We start from the raw sequence: 16,817 nt of genomic DNA, 5'->3' as shown, positions 1-16,817 counted from the left end.
GATTTTTAACAATAACTTAACTAACTTAAGTTAACTTATAATCCAGTCGGCCTCCCTTCATTCTCAAACTACTTTTATATATAAATATTGAACATTTTGCAAATAAAATAAAAATATATTGTTTCTATATTTATAATCATTTTATGTGAATGAACTTTAAATGAAGAGTTTTATATTTTTCCATTGTTTTTTTATTTGATTACATCATTGCCTATTTGTCTGATTTTCAAATACTTTAAAGCCTCAAATCAAAGTTTGTTATTGTGCGATTCACTTCGGAGCTGGTTGGTTTGGTCTATGGGAAAAATAATTCTAGAGCCAAGACAGCTGAAAAAGTGGACGGGCACTGCTGCGCTCTAATGCCTTATAACCTGGAAGTGATGGATTGGTTTTGCAAGACACTGTATTTAATAGTGCAGGTCTCAGTTATCCACTTACCCAGTAGAGTAAGGGAGATGGATGGCCAGCAGTGACGGCTGTGAGGTGTTCAGCTGGAATTCCTTCAGGGTGTTTGGGTCGATGTGGACCGCTGGTATATAAAGCTCTCCCTGGAAGAGTTCCAGCACTGAGTCTGACGCTGACCATTCAAGGGCTGGCAACACCAAGGGATTGGAAGATGCCTGAAGTGCTGACTTGTGTAACAAGAGAGAAATGTTTATTCATGTTTAAATTCTAGTTGTCATCTCTCAAGCATTTTTTAAAAATGATCACAATTTAAGAGTAAGCTCACCTTTATGTTCAAAAAGGCACCATCTTGCTTGTTCCCAAACACTCCACCGTACATAGTAAAGTCATCTATACTTAGCTGTATAGTGGGCATGAAAAATAGTCAGATGTGACTGCATAAATATATTAAAATGTTTCCTTCATCAGGTATGCATTACAACATTCACAGTACCAGTCTCACTTGTTTAACCCTCCTATTCTGTTTGGTCAATTTTGACAAATGTAATAAAAATCGTTTAGTTTATTTGAGCAGTACAAGACTTAGTGACTTTTCCTCCACTTGCCACCTGAACACACACACAAAATTAGGACTTGATTCAATAAGTCTAAGTGGTCTTAAAAAAAAAAAAAAGGTCAAATTTAACTGACCATAGGGAATGAATGGTATAGACTAAAAAAAACAGAGCAGTTTTTTTTTTTATTTGTCAAATAAAATGTATAAATCAGCCACAATGCAGAGAAAACACACAGAAATGAACAGGTGAGACTACAAAACATGCAGAGTGCAAAACATAAACAAACCCCCCCCCCCCACACACACACATACAAATGAACAAACACACAAAAATAACACCATAACAGAAAGCTATATTTTTTTAATTTTGTCAAATAAAATCTATAAATCAGATACAATGCAGAACACACACACAAATGGATGAGACTAACACAGCCAGAAGGCAGAACACAGAATACAACACACACACACACTCTACGCCCGCACACACGCACACAATGAACAAAGTCTGAGTGTGAGTTTTATACACTAACTGAATTTTCACAGTCCACTGTGGTTCATTTCTGTTTATTACTGTTCATTTCCATTACATTATTATTAATCTACTTTAAGTTTTTACATTTTGATATTTGAAATATATTATTATTTTATGTCTTCTCTTTTTAACATCAGGTCAGGTTTGACTGTAAGCATAATGTGACATTATTGCAAAAACTGACACTTCAAAACAGTTCAAATAAAATAAAAAAATAGTTTGATAATGTCTAAATCCATTTAAATGCATAATTTCTGATAACATTTTGAAATACTACAGTGTACGAGGCTGCATAGAAAACTGAAGCTATCTACTGGCTATTAATGTCATAACATTACTTTTAAGTAAAGTTATTTTACTATTTTCACCAGATGGCAGCAATCTACCTTTAATACAGGACACGTTCTCATATTTTCTTCATGTTTCAACCAGTTTTTTTTTTTTTTTTACTGTCGTGAAGTTACATAAATTTGCATATGCAAATGAATGGTGACATCAAGAAATGTATATGTAAATAAGATCCAAAAAGAAGAGCATAATTTAATTGTTTTTACTTCAGGGAAGAAGAAATGTTATCATTTATTTTCTTTTAAGTTACACCTGTAACTTTTTCTGTCAAATTGATGTTGCCCTTTGTGTATCTTGTTAAGTCTCTTAATGCTTTATTTTAAGTTTGGTCTTATTGTACAGCACTTTGGTCAACAATTATTGATTTTAAATATACAGTACTGTGCAAAAGTCTTAGGCACATAAGATGTTTCACAAAGGCATTTGTCTTAAGATGACTGTTTATATCTTCAGCTTTAGTGTTTCAACATTAAAACATTACTTTTGCAAATAGAAAAGATTATAATAGAAGAACAGGGAGCCCTGCAACTGATGTCAAGGCCCCCACAAAGCCCCCCACTGAACATTGAGTCAGTCTGAGATTACACATAGAGACAGAAGCAACTGAGACTATATAGATAGAAGAAATGTGGCAAATTCTCCAAGAAGCTTGGTACATCCTATCGGCTAACAACCAAGAAAAACTGTTTCCAGGTGTACCTAGGATAATTGGTGCTGTTTTAAAGGCAAAGGTGGTCACACCGAATATTGATTTAGCTTTTTTTTATGTTTACTGGACTTTGTATGACATTAAGTGATAAATGAAAACTATTTATTTCATTATTTTTGAAGACATCCTCACTATGCAACATTTTTCACAAGTGCCTAAAACTTTTGCACAGTACTGTACTTTATAAATGAATGTGACTGACAGTACTTGGAAAGTGGCCCTACTTGATCAGAATAGGAGGGTTAAGTGAATGTTAGAGAGAGAGAGAGAGAGAGAGAGAGAGAGAAATATTGCAATAGGGTTCCATGTGGGTAGCCCCGTTGTACCCTTCAAAACAAAAGTACAGATGATCCCAACTGTCCACAGGGTTAATGCAATACTTGTATGTCCAGAGGAAGATGGATGGGGAAGTAAGACTGTGGCTCAAAGTCACATTATACTGACAAGTCCAGTAAATATTAGGGTAAAAATACCAGTGTCTGAAGGGGAAGCTTCTTTAATAGTCCAAATGTTTCCACATTGAAAAATGCTTTGTCTACATTAATCGCATTGTGAACTGCATGTATATTGTACTCTGTCATACTAAGGGTTCTCACCTTATCCTGTAAAAAGAGCAACACATTGTGTGGAGCAGTGGTCAATGCAGATTTCAGATAAGATACGAGCTGCCCACCAGAGACTGCCTGACCAGCTGGTGGCTGGGTCAGATGTGGCAAGCTGTACCTGTATTGACAAAAATACCACAAACACCCTCAAATGTATGAACACGTTGAGTTTAAGTAGACTTGGGTAATAAAGAACTCTGCCAAACTGTTACTAATAATTCTAAAGCGATTAAGACCAAGAGAGTGTAGCAAATCAGTGAAGCTTATTTAGCTGGCTGAACATAAAATGAAGCAAAGCAATATGTGACAGCTGAATCTAGACTGTGTCTAGGAGTACAGTAACATTTGAAAATCAAACTAAGAACAACATTAAAGAGACAAACGCGTCACATACCCGTCACTGGTCCACATGAGCAGCGGCACTTGTGCGCTACAGCTATAAACTGAGAATATGACAAATAACACTGAAGTGAAGGCCATTGTTGAGAGACTACCACACCGCAACCTGACTTCCGTCATCCTGCTGAGGAGTCACGTGAATGGCAGAGCGGTGATGATCATGTGATTGTTTTTTCCTCCCTTTGGTCATGTGATTATTTACTGACTCGAGCTGTTCCTCGGGCTGTTGCATTTGCTGTTATGAAGGTTCGGTTTAGGGTTAAGTGTAGCTGTAGGGTTTCTGTGGGACTTTAAACAAACACAGTAAACTCAGTTTATGAATAGGTGTGTTCGACTTCATGCAGCGTTGTGCAGACCGCTCAGCGCTGGACTTGAAGCAGTGCATTTCGGTTAGAAATTTTGTCCAACTTGGACCGCCGCGTCACTGTTACGTATGCCATCAAAGTACCGTGAGAGCGATTCGAAAATGTTTTTATTTATAGTTTATTATTGCTGAGAACGGGAACATACAGAAAAATAAACATACAGCACATAAAATCAACAACAACACTAATAAAAGAAACACAAATAAATAAATAAATAAATAAATAAAACAAAATAAATAAAATAAAATAATAAATAAAATAAAAATATATAAAAATAAGATGATGCATTACATCTCTGAATGACGACACAGCTCATTCATGATTGGCCAGACTCAACGTGACAACAGTTACACGTGTTTCATGGACTGCGTTCGCAATTGCATACTTCACATGCTACTCGTACTACTTCTGCTATGTCAGTCCGTGGGAGAAATAAGAGTAGTGTGGTAGTATGCCATTACCATGGTGTTTATTCTGACACCTCCAGGTCTGCGAAAGCTCTCACAACTCTGTGTTTTTATAACTGTACATCATGTTTAAATCATGCTATATTATGTTTGTCATAGTAATATTATGTTTATTCATAAAACAATTCAAAGTGATTAAAAAAACTGACTCCTTTATTGGTATTATAATAATACAGGCTTTTATTGGACTTTCTTCTTGTACAAACAACAGGCACTGTATTAATCAGCACATAAACCTTTTCAAATGAATAATGTTTCTGATTTTTTTGTGTAAAAATCAAGCATCTGTCTATCTGAATCACATTTCGTCTACAAACATTGCATGATCTTCTGTGACTTTTTTTTTCTTCACACAGTTTATTATTATTTTTATTATTGTTTTATTGCAACAACTATACCAATTCACAACATACAACAATATGTTGATGGGTTTAATGGGTAGTTTACTGCATTTAAAATGATAAGCCAATAAGATTAAGGTCACCACACTGCTCAAAAATCAGGTTAGGGATCCAAAACCAGGGTAAATCACTGCCAGAAATATACATTTCTTAATCCAATTAATTTTGAACACCTGGTTGATTGTTTGGAAATCTAAAGCATTAAGACCACCCTCCTTATAACTTCATATCAAAGGTTTCCTTTGATCATGTTCCAACAGCAAAGAGTCAATAGACTTGACATTTTTTTTTATTTTATTTTTTTTTTTTTTTTTTTTTTTATCAATATATAGTGAGAGAGCAAGATATACTAAACGTGATATACCCTCAGCTTTAGATAAGAGACTGTTAAGTCTCTCTGCAGCCAGCAATTTTGTATCTTTTTGGTTTTAACCAATTCTGTGACTGGTGTCGGTTCAGCAGACAACGAGAAGCACAATTGTCCGGCTTGACTGCTCTATTTTCAACTCCTCCCCCGACTGCAACCGGGCCGGCAAATCTCGCTGATTGCCAAATCGAGGTGCAGTTCAAGTCCAACACACCTAATGTCGTGTGAGACTCTCGCGAGATTTCCCCAGCCCGAGGGTTCCCTTCTAGGCATGAGCTTGCGCTGCATAGGTGGTGCAAGATGCAGAACAGCAACGTTTAACATCATATAGGCCTAATAATCTGAATTTGCATTGTTCGCTTTTTTAAAAGAAGAGGAAGTTTTTAAGCAATGAATAAAGAACACCCAACTGCTTTTAAAAGGCACCATTATAAATGGCATCCTGATACTATTAGAAAAAACACGTTTAATGAATTAACTCTTAATGTCAAAATTCAAGTTTTAAACTCGTTATCTCGCGTTTGTCTTTCAATTCGCACTGCAGAATAACAATGATAAAAAAATCGTATATTTGTCTTAATTGCCGGTTATTTCTTTCTTTGTTTGTTTGTTCTTTCTTTCTTTCTTTGTTGTTCTTTCTTTCTTTCTTTTGACTGTAAACCACTGAATATTGACAGGATGCCTGTCATGTAATCGTTGTTTTAAGCACGGTCTTTAAAATCACGAATTGACAAGTCACATATTAATATGAAAATGTTATTATACGAGCAGAATACTAATTTGCGTTTATGAAAGCACTAAGAACAGCCCTCATCGATATCATCACCACTTTAATTCACATACTGTGTTATTGAGCGGTTCTCTGTACACAATGTTGTTGGCGGAGGAATATCGGGTAGTGTGAATGCGCCCGGTGCAATTCAGCTGTGGGTGGGAAAATGAAAGTGCCACCGAGCGTATAAAAAATGTAAATAATACTTCCTAGATGATGAATTATTGCTGATGTTTTTGAAGAGTCTGCATTTATATACGATATCTAATTCTAGGTTGCTGACATTCACCTGTGACTCAAAACAACATTCTTCTTTTTGGAAGTTGCACTCTATCATCTCGCGCACGTACCAGCACCGCTGGAGCGTGTGCTGCGGTCAGGGCCATCTTTGGTTGTTCTCGCCGGTCGGACCACAGGCAGTCATCAATTGTGATACTTATCAAATACGTTGGGTGAAAACTGTTTGCAAAGAGATACATTTTTCCTTTGTATGGTAACAAACTGTTTAGACGTTCTGTATAAAAATATCCTAGCGTCAACACCGTTTTGCTGATTATTTTGCAGCGGAAATTTGGCTATAAAGGCAGGAGATCCACTGTAATTCAACATGGATGAGGAGTATGATGTTATCGTATTGGGAACCGGACTCACAGTGAGTAACTAATTGAAGTCACTGGTGATGTGCATGTTAAACGACCTCCATGCAACAAGATTAATATATTGTAGATGAATTCATGGATGCCTAATACTTGTGTTCACATAGATCTCACTGTATGAATAGATGCTTCGCGTTAAATTGAACCCGAGGGCCTATTGCTGACGCATCCTTTGGACCAGAACTGTATGTGTGTGTGTGCGCGCGCGCGGTGAGGCAGCATTTCTCGCAATTTCTGTCTGTATACCAGTTCAATCTATCCTCTGGGACCTTCCCGTGAATTTTCAAAGCAACTGAGTGTGCATCATTATAATGACATGAAAGCGGTTATTAAAAAGCAATGAGTGATGCAGTGTCTTGTTCGAAGGAGTGGCATCAGGTATCCCGTTTGCTCGCGCGTGAAAACTGGGGAAAAATGTCTGTTTATTGCACTTATTTAGCCTTTTACCAAGCGACAAAAACATATAATGTGTTTTCGTGGCTGTGCGGTGTATTCAGTGAGCATCAGTGTTGTAAATCGCTCATCGTCTTTATTGACAGACTTGGGAACCTACTATTTGATTAAACATATAACGAATACAGTATTAAAATAGAACAAAGCAGAAGCGGTTTCCCCGTCAGCCTTCCTCTATTTTTCCTGCATGGAGAATAGTGGAGCTGATCTGGGCTGCGGCTCGTATTGTGGGTGGGGTGGGGTGACTCGCATCCCTCTGTTCAACGCGGAAGTCAGGGCAATGGACAACACAAACAAACCAAATATATATTCCTTATGGAAGATTTGAATTAATGCTGTTTATTTATATAGGAATGTATTCTCTCTGGGATCATGTCCGTGAATGGGAAGAAAGTTTTGCATATGGACAGAAATCCGTATTACGGCGGGGAAAGTTCCTCCATCACACCCCTGGAGGAGGTGAGGATGCTTTACAGTCATCGATGTCACTGTTCTGATGTCTGCTAGAGACTGCACATATTAACTATACTGTGAATGTTTTGTCCAAGAATAATTGCACAATAAAACATGCTGTTAATGTATTTTAGCATGGATTAATATTTAATATATGAATAATACAAAGTGGACGGTCTTTTGAAATCAATCATTTGAGATCCTCAATGCAAAACTTGAATATTTCCATCTCATGTTCCTGCAGTGCATTTAGTTATTGTTATATTCTATGCATGCCCTAACATTTTGTGTGTGCCCTTCCCACAGCTCTATAAGAGATTTGGAATTTCAGATAGCCCTCCAGAGTCAATGGGCCGGGGAAGAGATTGGAATGTTGACCTTATCCCGAAATTTCTAATGGCCAATGGTAAAAAAAAAAAAAATTCTCTTTAGAATACTTCAGAAAAGTGAAGTGTGTAATTTCTGTGCCTCTAGTGACACCAAATGCAATTGCATAAATATGTTATCCGACAGGTTTCCTGAACACTCCCTACGTCTTCCAAGGACCCTTTTCACAGACTGTGATGATGCTTTTCTACTTTATTTAGCTGTGTAAATCTAGCAAACTTTTTTATAGTCGCCATTTTTAAACTATTATTTTTTACTATTATTAATTTTTATTTCTCCCCAATTTGGAATGCCCAATTCCCAATGCGCTCTAAGTCCTCGTGGTGGCGTAGTGACTCGCCTCAATCCGGGTGGCGGAGGATGAATCTCAGTTGCCTCCGCGTCTGAGATGTCAATCCGCGCATCTTATCACGTGGCTTGTTGAGCGCGTTACCGCGGAGACGTAGCGCGTGTGGAGGCTCACGCTATTCTCTGCGGCATCCACGCTCAACTTACCATGTGCCCCATTGAGAGCAAGAACCACACATTATAGCGACCACGAGGAGGTTACCCCATGTGACTCTACCCTCCCTAGCAACCGGGCCAGTTTGGTTGCTTAGGAGACCTGTCTGGAATCACTCAGCACGCCCTGGATTCGAATTCGCGACTCCAGGGGTGATAGTCAGCATCTTTACTCGCTGAGCTACCCAGGCCCCCGTAAACTACATTTATAATATTATGCGTAGTGTGACATTATCCTGGAATTAGTTTTAAAAAACGCGATGAGGTTTCTAGTACAGCTGCTGAGAGAGTGGCAGTAAATTTGCCATCTTCTCTCTTCTTAAAGTCATAATCCATCGCTGTCCAATTTTTTTGGACAGCGTAATAGTGACATTTTTCTTTTGATGTGGGAGCAAATGTGTGAGCAAAAAGTATACTTGGCATGGTCTCCAGTTCACTTCTATTTAACGCTATTGAAGTTTACCCTGCAATCATTTACTTACACGTTCCAAAAATCTCTGTATTCAAACAAACAGAGAAATCATTTGTTAAGAGTCACAGTATTTACACTTTTCCAGGAAATCAGTCTAATGGAATACTTGTAGTGGTCTGTGTGTATAAGGCGGAGATAGAAAAAAGTATTTATTTAAATGTCAAAGCAATTATGCACTTCTACTTTAAGTAACACTTGTTTCTTATTTGCGGGACACTTGCATGCCGTAAAAGAAATTAGACAATTCTATTCTAATTTTTATAACATCCTCAATAATGATGCAAGGTCACATTTTGCCATTACTTTCATTCTTAAGGTCAGTTAGTTAAGATGCTTCTCTACACTGAAGTGACCAGATATCTTGACTTCAAAGTGGTCGAGGGAAGCTTTGTGTATAAAGGGGGAAAAATCTACAAAGTGCCCTCTACTGAGACGGAAGCACTAGCTTCAAGTAAGTAGTGCTAGCATTTAATTTTTTTAGATTTGCCTTTGGGACTAAATCAAGAATTATTGATTTTGAAAATGCTATGTTGCTCAATTGTCTCGTAACATTGTTTAGACCTAATGGGAATGTTTGAGAAGAGACGCTTCCGGAAGTTCCTAGTTTTTGTGGCCAACTTTGATGAGAATGACCCCAAGACCTTTGAGGGCGTTGATCCCAAGCTCACAACGATGGGAGAAGTGTACAAGAAGTTTGACTTAGGGCAGGATGTCATAGACTTCACAGGACATGCCCTGGCCCTCTACAGGACAGATGAGTAAGTTTCGCTTTTGTTAAAAAAACTTCACTGGGTTGAATTCACTAAAAGGTTGCAGCGCTTTTTGCGTGCAGAATGTCTGCACCAAAACTAATCCACCTGCACTGGCTGTCCCATTTGAATTAAAATTAAGTAACTGTTGTTCTTTTCAGCGCAAACACGCTTCATTTCTATCCGTACTAGGCATATTGTACGTAGACTGTGCCTTATTCACAAAAGACATGAAGTTAACATTTCACTATTACCTCAGAAATCAGATAACAGGTAAACAACATTTTATTTTCAAGAGTTGCAGTAATCATACATTTTTTCTCTTTTCAAGTGACTGTAATAACGTTTGCCTTGATTCTGATTCACAGTCTCCACAGTTTTTAATCATATTACTGTGTTATTTAACCATTTTTTTTTTACAAAAAAACTTCAGATAAATATGCATTAAAGTGTCACTCTTCATACCAGCCCACGTAAAAATATTATCCCCTCCATTTATAAGAATATTTTTCCAAAAACCTCCCATTCATTCCAATGGGGAGTTCTGCAGAGCTTGTCAGAGCGAGCAACCGTAACCAAGGAGGGCGGAGCTTAGCAAAGGGTCAATTCATTCTTAGGAATTACCCCCCAAACAGAGGATATTTAGAGTTTTGTCATAGAGTCTTATTATTGCTTTATGATAAACATCTGACTACCTATGCTATATCTATTTATCATTTATGCCAGAAATTGACAACACATTATTTTACATTGGTGAGTAATGTATTGAAATTCAAGTGATTTAGTGTTTCATACTAAATACTTTTTGTATTTAGTGTTGTCTTCACTTGTTCTTAATTCTTCCCAGTTACCTTGAGCAGCCTTGTCTGGAGACCGTCAATAGGATTAAACTCTACAGCGAATCTCTGGCACGCTATGGAAAGAGCCCCTACCTGTACCCCCTGTACGGATTAGGGGAGCTGCCTCAAGGATTTGCTAGGTCAGTCGTTCAGTATTTGTTCCTGCAACCCAGTCATCCTCGAGGAATCATGTATTGAGTGTCATTGAGAGGCTATTCTGTTGTAATAAATACTGTATTGACTTTTTTCCCTTGTGGACTTTCAGGTTAAGTGCAATTTACGGAGGAACCTACATGTTGAACAAACCAGTGGATGAGATAGTGATGGAGGGTGGCCACGTTGTGGGTGTGAAATCTGAGGGAGAGGTACATTTTTCTAGCCATATCCCTCATATGTTTTAAACATTTAGATATAAGTGAATTGTCTCTGTGACAGCCGAAGATGCTTTCTACCTGTCAATCATTGTGTGTATGGGTCTGCTGACATTATAATCTGAATATTTTCAATATACTTTAATGTTTCACCAAGGGAAAATTGTTTTAGACTTGGTGCACAGCAGCCATTACAAAACATAGACACATGCAAACATGCGCATACAAACAATAGTAAAATTGCAACTGCAATTTAAAATAAATTAATTAGCACTATATATATATATATATATATATATATATATATATATATATATATATATATATTTTTTTTTTTTTTTTAAAGAGAGGATGTATGATTATATCGATGGGGCCATCTAATATTTATTTATGAATTTGTGATAGAATTTAAGTTTAAATTTGGTTTATTTCATTTACCATGCATCATGAAAGTTATGAGGTGTTTAACATTTGCTAAGTGCATATACAAGATCTTGTGTTGTTATTATCTGATTCGACCCAATCATTGTGTGTTTCCAAGGTTGCGCGGTGCAAACAGCTAATCTGTGACCCCAGCTACATCCCGGACCGTGTGCACAAAGTTGGCCAGGTGATCCGGGTCATCTGCATCCTTAGCCATCCCATAAAAAACACTAATGATGCCAACTCCTGCCAGATCATTATCCCTCAGAACCAAGTTAATCGCAAATCAGGTTAGTGGCAGACACTCAACCAGCACCCCATAACACAACATAAACTGGTCCTTTCAGCAGGGTTGTAAGCTAGCCTTTTGTTGATGCTTTGATTTTTGTTATAGAAATCGTAATCATAGAATAATCTGTAATAGTAATCAGTAGAACATAGTAATAACCGCAGAAGGTTTGCAAAGGATGATTTGTTAGAACAGGAATTGTAAGGACTTGTGAGAACAGTAAGCCAACACTTTAATCATCTAAAGCAGGTGTTACTGATGTGTACATTCAGTACAGTCACCAGACTCACCACTGGAGGGTGCTGATTACTTTAAAAATAAATTGAGCTGCATGTTGCAAAAGTTTAAGAATTTAAGGATTTCAATGTTAATGTGTATTTTTTGTTGTTTGCACATAGATATCTATGTGTGCATGATTTCCTATGCCCATAACGTGGCGGCTCAGGGGAAATACATCGCCATTGCAAGTACCACTGTGGAAACTTCTGATCCTGAAGCTGAAATTGAACCTGCTCTGGAACTCCTTGAGCCCATTGACCAAAAGTCAGTTTGTTTCTGAAACCTACATTTCTATGTTTTCTATACCTGGTATTTTTTACTCTGTGTTAGTGAAGAATTTTACTAGTATTATGTAGATTGCAAGATTTTGTTATTTAACTCTTTGAGAAATCGTTGTTTGACAGTTGAAATAGCTGTCACACATTCAGAATGCAAAGCTGCTTTTACGGTATACCTCAGTTTCACTTCTCCTCTCTTTAAGAACAAACCACGTGTGATGTTCCAGAAACACAGATAAGATATTCTTCTTATGAGTTGAGGTCTCACAGAACCAGGTGCACTCAGTCATTTTTAAAGATATGATTAATGGAAATCATAAAGATCTTCTCATAAAGAATGGAAATAGAAGTAGACCTAGCAGTAGGGTCCCAAATTAACATTTGATCTCCCAGTGGTGGGCAGTGTTGGGTGTAATCTGATTACAAAGTAATTATAGTAATTTAATTACTTTTAAGACAAAAAAGTAGTGTAATACATAACAATTTAAATTATTGTTTATATTCATTTTTATATTTGATATATTTTTATATTGTTTATGTTAAATATGATCAGATTACTTTTACTGACTTTCAGTAAAAAGTAATTACTTTTCAGTACATTACAAAAAATATTGTTTATGTAGAACACATTTAAAGCATGAATAATCTTCATATGTTCATCTGTTTGTGTTTTTGTGACAGTTGAAGGGACAACGAAAATGTACGAGGAAATATACATTATTTTGAATATTTGAATTATTTTGAGTTGTTGAGCGAAAAAGCAAACTTTTCTGTAAATATTGTTTTAGAAAGTAACTTAAAAGGAAAGTACTTAGTAATGTGAGTCCTTTTTGATGAAGTAATAAGTAAACAGGGTCAGAAATTAAGGGTGGCTCAGGGCAAAAATGCCACTGAATGTCACAAAAATGCCCCCGAAATTCAAAATATAGGGGCAAAAAAATGCCCCATAAAACATTGCTATATCGTATATAGTATGAGTTGATGTTGATTGAATTTATGCTTAAGAGGTAATACATTCTCAATCTATACATTCATATTTGTGTTAATCTATGACTGATTACATTGAAGTATTTGACATAAAAGGATAACACCAAACATTTTTATTTGGTTAGAAAAAAATGCCTTAAAAAAGGTACAAAATGCCCCTGAAAATCAAATCAAGGGGGCAAATATTACCCCTAATGCAAAAGTTAATTTCTTTACTTGCATATTTGTGACAAACAGTGCAGGTTATTTTTTCACTCACAGCATCACATATGAGATGAACCAGTCTCTGTCTCTCATTAAACTGTACTTGTCACAAAAACGTGAAGACATTGTGATTTTGTTCCTCATATTTTCACTTTGATGTCTTAATGCAAAAAAATATTCCATATTAAAACTTACTAGATGGTGTTTTTACGTTATGTTAAAGTTCCTAAGAAACTTATTATTTATTCCTAATAAACTTGCCAACTGGTGAATACATTTACTCCAAAAAATATACTGCAATTTACTCACATTTAGCTCTTGATGAGTGTTAATTTTGGACCTCCCCAGCAGTGTTTAAGATGGATCTTAAAACACATATCATATGAATTATGTTAGACATCTAAGGCATGTTAAAACATTGATGTTAGAAAACATATACAATACCTTTTAAGACATAATATTTCATTTTTGATTTCTTTTTATTATTTTTTTTCAGGTTTGTGGCCATCAGTGACATGTATGAACCCACAGATGATGGCTCAGAGAGTCAGGTCAGCTTCACTTTCATAGCCATTTCTTCTTCAACAAGATACTTCTGTGCTTATAACAGTTATATATAAAAGCTCTGGGTGTAGCATAGAAACATGAACTATATTGGTGTTCTTTTGACAGGTATTTGCATCACGGTCTTATGATGCCACCACTCACTTCGAAACAACTTGTAATGACATCAAAGATATCTACAAGCGCATGACAGGCAGCGACTTCGACTTTGAGAATATGAAGCGCAAACAGAATGACGTCTTTGGGGAGGATGAGCAGTGAGGGGTGGAGAGGGGATGGATGAGGGGGGAATGGAGAGGCAATGATCTAAGGGCAGAGTGGGGAGATAGGGCAGGTTGGATTTGCAATGTGATCTCAGAAGCATTTCTTTATATTCGTACGTAAAATGTGGTTCTATCATATGTACATTTTCAGATGCTTGCATAGAGACCGAAATGTACAACATTGACGTATTGACAGCATTTAAAACTTAAACCCTTTTATGGTTGGATTACAGTTTACGAATCCTTTGGGGTTAAAAGTTTTGCTACAATTACAATTGCACACAGACATGTCAGGAAATGAGTGAAACACATTAATATTACACTGTAACATCAACAGTGTGCCACTTGTATTTCATACTTGTGGAGCTATAATGGTAATTAAGTTCAGCCATTAAAAGAGTGGGAATAATTATACTATCATTAGTCCCATCTGGATGTTATTTATACATAAATATGCCATTAAAAAGGTCTTTATCAGACAAAGCTTCTTTGACATTCCCTCATAAAAGCGGTTATGTTTTAGATGTTGTGAAGACACTTATATTGTACGTTTCAGTGTCTGTCCAAACGTACAAAAATGTATGTCAATGTGACGTTCAAATATCTTCGATATACTGAGATCATGGAATTTGATATACATGGTCTGTGTTCGGAGGTTATGGCGCACAGAACAGAAAGTACAACAATGTTGTAAATCTCTTTCAACTGTCCTTTTCCTCAATGTTCTTTGCTCATTGTCTCCACACCCACCTGTGACTTTGTTCAGATATATACAGTTCAGCACACAGACACAATGCTCTATTGCTCACATTCCATAACTCACCTATCTGCACTACAAAGTGGGCTCACGGCAACATGCTATTTTAGATTCTTATGAACGCAGTATGCATTGTTTTGTGCAAATATTCAGTTGAAGTAGAAACACGTGTCTTTTTCGTTTCTTTTTATTTATTTATTTTTTTGACTGATGCCCATACATGTGAACAATTCCTTGAATATTGAAGGAAATGTAATATGATTTCTTATGAACTTAAGTGAATTGTCCCCAAGCATTCCCTCCAACAGATTCGTTGGTTGGAAGCAGTGCTCAGCAGTTCCACATTATTCGAGTCTTCAGACTGTTAGTTTTGCTCACTTTGACTTAAACAGCTTCATTATAACAGTAGCCTTCCAGGGAAGTGTCATTCACAAAACATTTAGTGTAATCATCAAGCACCAATCATTGATATCATTATACACTATGGTTTGAGACCTGGAAAAGGATGTAATATGACATTAATTATATTTACGAGACACAGAAGTAAGAAAATAAATCTCCCTTGGGTGTATGCTGCAATCAAGATCCGTTTCACACAATGTTGTTGAATTGAACCGACAGACTCATAGGTATATTCCATTTTAATAGATCTAACTCTCATTTCTACCACTAAATGGTTGTTAAAGTTATATTATTTTTTATGGGTGGATATTTTCTGGCAACTAAATTGAATGAGATGTATAATATGCAGTATAGATGTGAATTGTAAGCCATTAGCTTTATAGTAACTACTTTAAAGTCTTCGTGCTAACTTGAAAACACTGTATGGCGTCACAATACCTAATGATTTTGGTCTACATTGTCCAGTTATTATGGAAGATTTCGATTTGTTTGAGTAATGGCTGATAGAGTCAACTGTTATTGAATGAAATGATTGCAAAAATTCTACATGGATCTATCATGATCAGTTTACAGTTTGTAACAGGAAGTAGTAAAGGCAGGATTAATCAGTCTTAAACTTAAAAAGAGTGGAAGCGATTTTCATTCCAATAGCTGTGACAGTTTATGATAATTTGAATTTATTGAGTATCAGATCCTTTGGTATGTAATAATAACCATATCCTTTGGCATTCCAGCTTTTGTAAACTAGGCTGGCCCCGGTCTAAAAACCTGAGAACACCTACTAATACAAATGTGCTCTGACTTGACAGTTGTAATGAACACTATGCCTCTTCTTGTGAACTCACTGTACCATGCAATGAAAATGCATCAATGTTTATTTTTAATCAGTGATTGACACTTACAGTCTCTGAATTTAAACTTTTGACAAAAGACTGGTCATTTTCATCAATACTTATATGTTGTCTTAATCATGCTCATTATTGCTTTCAGATTATTTCTATTGCCATACGTAGTTATAGTGGACAATAGTCTACTGGACCAGCTAATCATGATGTGTCATTTGAACACTTGCTGTACTGCTATCATGTAGAATATGCAAGCATTGCTTGTATGTCATGCTTTGTTTTTTATATTCACCTTGCTGAGAATAATGCCTCTGAATGTTTTAATGAAAAACAAGGGAGTTTGTGACAGTAACAATTTCATTAAATTTTTTACTTTTATTGGGCCAAAGTCACTTATGGCCTTATTAGATTCACATAGAACCATACAGGTCTTGAACTTTCTTCTTTAGTGCACACAATTAGATCAAAATAACAATGATAACTGGAATTAAATAGAATTATGCATCACTATTTGGCGTTATCTTTTGCACCTCTCCAGCACATTGTCGCATATGTTTGGATTAAGTGTATTACTGTTCTTTTGTACTGTATTTATTTTAAACACCCTAACTAAACATCTTAAAAATGGACACACAAACTTGATGACTTTAAATTGTGAATTTCATCTCGTGTTTGAGCAGTCTTGTGCAACAAAAATAAATATGAATACAATGAAA

At 36.3% G+C, this 16,817-nt stretch overlaps 2 protein-coding genes across 4 annotated transcripts in view; one reads left to right on the top strand and one right to left on the bottom strand.

The window, feature by feature from the left end:
- The window catches only part of LOC127419036 (V-type proton ATPase subunit S1-like), a 691,126-nt gene extending 687,438 nt beyond the window's left edge, over positions 1–3,688 (bottom strand). For all 3 annotated transcript variants that reach the window (XR_007893595.1, XR_007893594.1, XM_051660069.1), the window contains exons 1-4: positions 3,553–3,688; positions 3,150–3,276; positions 731–805; positions 439–632 (exon numbers count right to left, since the gene is read on the bottom strand). Coding sequence is in view for 1 of the 3 variants with exons in the window: in XM_051660069.1 (XP_051516029.1) it covers positions 439–632; positions 731–805; positions 3,150–3,276; positions 3,553–3,677 (521 nt within the window). In the remaining 2 variants the exon portion in view is untranslated. The remainder of the gene's footprint in view (positions 1–438; positions 633–730; positions 806–3,149; positions 3,277–3,552) is intronic.
- Positions 3,689–6,153: 2,465 nt separating this feature from the next.
- Positions 6,154–16,817, top strand: gdi1 (GDP dissociation inhibitor 1). Its single transcript, XM_051660712.1, has 12 exons — positions 6,154–6,381; positions 6,494–6,581; positions 7,390–7,497; positions 7,798–7,897; positions 9,168–9,302; positions 9,411–9,609; positions 10,448–10,579; positions 10,705–10,804; positions 11,352–11,523; positions 11,921–12,065; positions 13,767–13,821; positions 13,943–16,817. The coding sequence occupies exons 2-12, from the start codon at positions 6,537–6,539 to the stop codon at positions 14,093–14,095; spliced, it is 1,344 nt and encodes a 447-aa protein (XP_051516672.1). The 5' UTR covers positions 6,154–6,381; positions 6,494–6,536; the 3' UTR covers positions 14,096–16,817.

This window comes from Myxocyprinus asiaticus, chromosome 28 (assembly GCF_019703515.2).
Source record: "Myxocyprinus asiaticus isolate MX2 ecotype Aquarium Trade chromosome 28, UBuf_Myxa_2, whole genome shotgun sequence".
In the NCBI taxonomy this organism is placed as follows: domain Eukaryota; kingdom Metazoa; phylum Chordata; class Actinopteri; order Cypriniformes; family Catostomidae; genus Myxocyprinus; species Myxocyprinus asiaticus.
The sequence above is the reverse complement of the archived record's forward strand: the minus strand, read 5'-3'. Positions and strand labels throughout refer to the sequence as shown.